Consider the following 6,094-nt stretch of genomic DNA (forward strand, 5'->3'; position numbering starts at 1 on the left):
TTATAAAATAGAACTTTCTTTTATATTTTATTTGAATTGAAAATAAAATATATATGTATGTATACGATATCCAATAGAAATACGACAGTTTCCTATTTTTGATTGTCGAATATTTATTCAGCACACAAAATAAAGAATATATGTTAATGCTTTGGAAAATAAGATTGGCCAATGACAGTGAGTGTAGTAGTATCTGACAAATAAGCACGTGAAGAAGGAGGAGAAACAAATCCACCCGCTTAGTTTTCCGTCTCATCTCACTCCTTTTATTACAAAACAAAACACAAACTCTCCATCATCCTCTTGCATGAACCAAACCAAACCTAAAATGTGTACGGCGGAGAAAGACGGGATCATGCTCTTCGGCGTGCGCCTCACCGTACCCAATAACAACCCCACCGTTTTCAGAAAGAGTGCCAGCATGAACAATCTCTCCCCAAACTCTGAATCGCCTCCGCCGCACCATCCCAATGCGGGCTACGCCTCAGACGACGTCGTTCACCTCTGCCGTCGCACGCGCAAGCGAGGTAATCTATTAATGAATCCGTTAATTAATATTTTTTTTTCTTGATGTGTTTGTTTGGTTATCGAGAATGAATGATTGTGTTGGGATTAACGGATTAATTAGGGATTCCGTGGACGGAGGAGGAGCACAGGCAGTTCCTGTTGGGATTACAGAACGTTGGGAAAGGAGATTGGAGAGGAATTTCTAGAAATTTCGTCAAGACTCGAACGCCCACTCAGGTCGCTAGTCACGCTCAAAAGTATTTTCTCCGCCGTCACACTCACAATCGCCGTCGCCGGAGATCTAGTCTCTTCGATATCACCACCGACTCGGTATCCTTTTTACCATACGCTTCTAATCATGATTTAACTTTTACTAATTCCTTCTTTGAAAATTGAAACGATGAAGGTGAAGGAAGAGGAACAAGCGGTGCCGTCAGCTAGGTCGAAACCGGTTTTACCGCCACCTCCGTCTTTGAAAATGGCTGAGTTGGACTTGAATGGGAGGTCGCTCTCGCTGAAGCTGAGGTTGCCGGAGCCGGAGGAGCCGTCGCCGGTGACTTTTGAGGTTGTGTCTAGTGGGAATTTGAGCGGTGACGTGGACATGATTAGTGTTGCTTGAATGCAGTGATTGGTGAGATGAGATGCGGTTTTGATGGATTTACCTTCTTCTTCTGTGCGTAAAAGATTTAGCATAGAAAATATAGCGATGGAATTTAGAAGAGCGATAGAGATGAACTCTATCAGTATATATTCTCTCCTAATTTTTTTAACCACGTGGCAATTGGTTTAAATGTGACATTTACCTTCTTGTCACGCTTGATGTAAATAAACATTTATTTAATTTTTCTGCTTTTCGGTCTCTTCAAAATTTCTTACATTTGTGTTAGATTTTCAACTTTTTTATTTCGAGTTTAGATTTCTCGTTTTTTATTTCTTTTTCTTGTTTAAATATAAACTCTTAATGAAGAGTTATTTTTTAATGATTAATGAAAAATGTGAACGAAGGAAGTATATATTATAATATTTAAACAATGATAGATGAAAGAATTGGTTTATATGGTTATTAAGAGTAAAGTTTATGGATTTTTTTTCTGATATAGTACGGAATATAATTATAATTACGAGATAGTATACTGTAGGTTATATTTACTAAATTAGCACACTTTTTTATTTAATCAGAATTCGGTATTCGGGTAACTGGATTCTAATCTTTTTTTTTTTTTACTTTTTTTTTTTAAATCTTAACCTAGAATTTGGTTTCTAAAAAATCGAATTCTGAGTTATTTTAATATTTTTTTTATAATCTTAACTTTATCTTTTATATTTTAATATTTTTTATAAAGATTTTTATTTTTTAAATATTTATATATTTATGTTTTAAGTTTTTTATAATGTTAGGTTAGAATTTGATATTTTAATATTATTTTTTTAAAGACTTTTATTTCTTAAGTATTTATATTTTATTTTTATTTTATAATAATCTTATGTTAGAATTATATATTTTAATAATATTTTTATAAAAAAAAATTATTTTTTAAGTATTTAGAGGAAAAGTATATTAGAATTGGATTTCCAACAAACCGAATTTTACTTATATTTTGAACTCTTTACTAGGCCTTCAAAAAAGAAACAATGGTTATGCACGTTACTTCGATTTGAGAAAACCACCTTCTAAATGAACATTTTTTTTTACGAAATCAATGGCCTAATGTGTTCATTGGTGCACTAAACACCACCCGTGACTATTAAACTCACCCACCCATCTAAAATAAGAAATATGAAACAATAATTTGAAAGTAAACTCATTTAGGAAGCTTAGAAAAACATTTCTTTTTTCAAAAATTAACTGCATTGAGTGCAGTGGTCTAAAAATTATGAGTTAGTAGTCATTTGAAAGCTCTTTGAGTCTAGATTCCAACAAAACAAGAATCAACTCATTTGGAGTTCGGCGGAGAAAGTTAAGAACAAAACAAGCAGCGAAGGTCAAAAAAACAAAGTTGGGGAGTGTTGTTCATCCAGGTTGGAAGCATAGTTGAAGTTTCGGTACAAATGACCATTTTTCTTCTGGTAATCGATTACTAGGGCAGAAAATGACCAGCAATGGTTGTGGAGCTCATCTAACTCACATGAAAGCACCTAAATGATCTTTTTACTCAACAATTCAATGGCCAAATGTGTTCATTGGTGCGCTAAACGCCACCCGTGACCATTAAACTCACCCACCCATCTAAAATAAGAAACATGAAATAATAACTTCAAAGTAAACTCATTTAGGAAGCTTAGAAAAACGGTTTTTTTTTGGGAAATTAACTGCATCGAGTACAGTGGTCTAAAAATTATGAGTTAGTAGTCATTTGAAAGCTCTTTGAGTCTAGATTCCAACAAAACAAGAATCAACTCATTTGGAGTTCAGCGGAGAAAGTTAAGAACAAAACAAGCAGCGAAGGTCAGAAAAACAAAGTTGGGGAGCGTTGTTCATCCAAGTCGGGAGCATAGTTGAAGTTTCGGTACAAGTGACATTTTTTCTTCTGGTAATCGATTACAAGACCCATGTAATCGATTACCAGGGTTAAAAGAGTAATTTGTACCGAAACTTCAACTATGCTCTCGACTTGGATGAACAATGCTCCCCATGATGGTTTTTGGTCTATTTTGGGTCAGTTTTATCTTTTTTTGACAGAAGACACAATAATTAACTTTAATAGAGAACAAAGTTATTGACATCGGTGAATGAAACATTTTATTTTATTTTAACATAACTGTCTTGCATAACAATATCTGAAGCATAATTGACATTATGACTACATCGAACATTAAAAGTACTAATTAACTAATCACTCCCATAATGGTGTCCAGTTCCACAACGTGGTCGCCGCCTGTTCCTAGTTGGATTTCTCCTTCCCTGTGGAGGTCTAGGTGGTTCTTCCGGTGGAGGTCTAGGTGGTTCTTTTTGTGAAGGTTCTGCTTCAATATGTTGTTCACCTTTATCTGTTCCATAAGCAGCAGAGGAAGTACCTGTTTCATTATGGCTTTGAACAAAAAAAAAAGGAGTTATCATAAGGTCCCCCAACAGCGTGGGCCGAAGGTGGAGTAGGGGCATAAGCTCCTAACAAGCTTGGCATGCCTAGATCAGAGAACGATGAAATTGAATGCCTTCTTCCATCCATACTTGGCTTTGTGATGAGTCGATATTTTATACCATTAACTTAGCTTTTCACGCCAAATTGTGTTGATGATTTGTGCTTAATTCTTAGTTATTGTGTCATTTTCACCATTTGGGCTTAATTGAACCAATAATTTTGATTTTAATTAATTTGAATTAATTGAGCTTAATTATTCCTATTCTTTTTTTTTTCAGGGAAATTTTGGAATCACACTGTGAGACTCTTGGAAGGGCACCAATTAAGTGAAGACTTTCCACAAAGACACTTTAGGATTAGTAAAATTTTAATTTAGTAGATTAGGTTTTTAAACTAAGTTTTGTAATATTTGGGCCAATTTTGTAAAGTAGACTAAAGCCCAATAGAAAAAATGACATGTCCCTAGGGTTTTGGGTGGACCCCACCCTAGTTTTTAGTGACACTTGGTCCTAGGTTTGTGTAGAGCCGTCATTTCTCGTTTTAGTGTTTTNTTTTTCAGANTCTTTGCTGGGATACACAATGTTGCTCNCGGGTGTTGGTGTGGTGGAATGAAGAGCTACCACTTGGTTTTGTTTTTCCTTGCTTGAACGCTGGTGGCACTTTGTTGGATGAAGAAAAGCATTTTCTTTCCCTTTTTCATGATGTTTCCCTCATTGAATGTAAAGGGGTTCAGTCAAGTATTGTCTCGGAAGAAGAACTTACCACACTTTACAGCATTTGAGTAATTAANGCCTTTCCCTTGCCTTGTTGTTTCGGTTTTTTTTTTCTTATTTTTAAATTCCACAATTACAATGTGTTCCNANAAGTAATGTGTTTGCTGAATAGTTTTACCAACTTTTTCATTGCCCTTGGAATGAGTGTTGCATTTACTAGCTTAAAGGTTTCATCTATCCATCATTTCCAGTAGTCCACGTGGTCTCTCTTTACTTTCCTAGCTGCACCGAAATTGTGCGTGAGATTGAAGAGGAGTAAGTGAAAGTTGTGGTGATGGGACTTGGTGCAGAGGCTTAATTCATTTAGCTCCTTCTTTTGTTTTATTTACCAATGTGTTGGCTGAAATTGCTTGTTCCTGAAAGTGAGCTGCACATTATTTGGTCTTAAAAAAAAAAAAAGCAAAGCTAGTAAATTGGGTGATGGGATGTGACGTTGTTGTTGCTGAATTCACGGTGGCTATTGAAGAAAAAAATTGGCGCATACATAGCTTTGGAGAAAAGTGGTGNTGCTGCCACGTCTTGGGATGCACGGTTGAGGAATTATTGGAGTGAATCATTTATTGATTTTAGTTGCATTGGGAGGCGCTAATTCCCGTGGTTGAAATGGAGCAGTTTGGTGATTGAGTTAAATAGCATACTTCAATCTTGCTTTTATCTAGTAAAAGGGGCATTAATTGTTGGAAGAGATGAAAACNAATTCATTTAGCATTGCATATAAATGGTGTCTCAGTTTTCATCCATGGGATTGGCAAATTGGTGNAGGCCGTAAGCAGTCATTGATGATTGAAGGAATATACATTCAATTCCTTTTCAATTNGGATAAAGGCATATGTCACGTCCTGCAATAGTTTTATTTGGATAAACTTGTTTTTTTTTTTATTTTCTTTTATTTTAAAGTAGTTTAGGATTTAGATAAACTTTAATTTTTATTTTATTTTCTTTTATTTTAAATTAGTTTAGGATTTAGATAAACTTTAATTTTTATTTTATTTTCTTTTATTTTAAATTAGTATGAATTGTAGGTTGAGTTTTTATTTTTATTTCATTTTATTTCTTTTTTAAAATGCTTTCTATCTTATTCGAGTTGTGTTTAATTTCTATGCATTTTACTTTAGTGTAATTCTCATATGCAAAACTTTCAACCCCCCCCCCTCACTGTGTGTTTGACTTGATTCTGAATCGCAAAATTGGTCTTTGGGAGACGATCTAGGGGTCATTCCCTAGCTATACTGCACTTTAAAATGCACATCAAATTTGATTGGGCGGCGACACCCATCAAATTTTGGCGCCGTCGCCGGGGACCAACGGTTCAATATTGAGTCTTTTGTCTGTGATTGTGTGTCTTGTGACTGTGTTTTGATGTGTTGTGATAGTCTTTATGTTGTCTTGTGTTGTTTCTGTGTTTTGAATGTTTGTGCTATTGTTTCATGATTAGAGGGTGTTGTGATTTAGTGCATGACTAGAGGAAATCCTGGATTCATACCATCCTTTGATCCTGAGATTGATAGGACTTTTCATAGGTTAGCTAGGCATTTTAGGAATTTGTCTTTAGAGTATGTGTTTGAGTCTGTTCCAGTAGATATTGTGCATCCCACTACTGAGTATTCTGTGCATACTGCATCCACTGCATCTATTGCATCTGCACTTGATTCTGATTCTGATTCTGTTATTTTTCATACTGAGAACAATATGGCACAACCTCCACCTCGTGAGAGGACTTTTAGGGAGATGGTT

At 35.2% G+C, this 6,094-nt stretch overlaps 1 protein-coding gene across 1 annotated transcript; it reads left to right on the forward strand.

The window, feature by feature from the left end:
• The first annotated feature begins 213 nt into the window (after nucleotides 1-213).
• Nucleotides 214-1,361, forward strand: LOC106767808 (transcription factor MYB1R1). The gene is made up of 3 exons (XM_014652758.2): nucleotides 214-527; nucleotides 629-837; nucleotides 914-1,361. The coding sequence occupies exons 1-3, from the start codon at nucleotides 308-310 to the stop codon at nucleotides 1,124-1,126; spliced, it is 642 nt and encodes a 213-aa protein (XP_014508244.1). The 5' UTR covers nucleotides 214-307; the 3' UTR covers nucleotides 1,127-1,361.
• Nucleotides 1,362-6,094: the final 4,733 nt, after the last annotated feature.

This window comes from Vigna radiata, chromosome 7, assembly GCF_000741045.1.
Source record: "Vigna radiata var. radiata cultivar VC1973A chromosome 7, Vradiata_ver6, whole genome shotgun sequence".
Lineage (NCBI taxonomy): Eukaryota > Viridiplantae > Streptophyta > Magnoliopsida > Fabales > Fabaceae > Vigna > Vigna radiata.

Excerpts from the sequence above, each read along its gene's own strand:
- LOC106767808 (XM_014652758.2), top strand. The coding sequence starts at position 308 with ATGAACCAAACCAAACCTAAAATGTGTACGGCGGAGAAAGACGGGATC. Across the intron at positions 528-628 it reads CCGTCGCACGCGCAAGCGAG|GGATTCCGTGGACGGAGGAG; the intron begins GTAATCTATTAA and ends CGGATTAATTAG. Across the intron at positions 838-913 it reads TCGATATCACCACCGACTCG|GTGAAGGAAGAGGAACAAGC; the intron begins GTATCCTTTTTA and ends GAAACGATGAAG.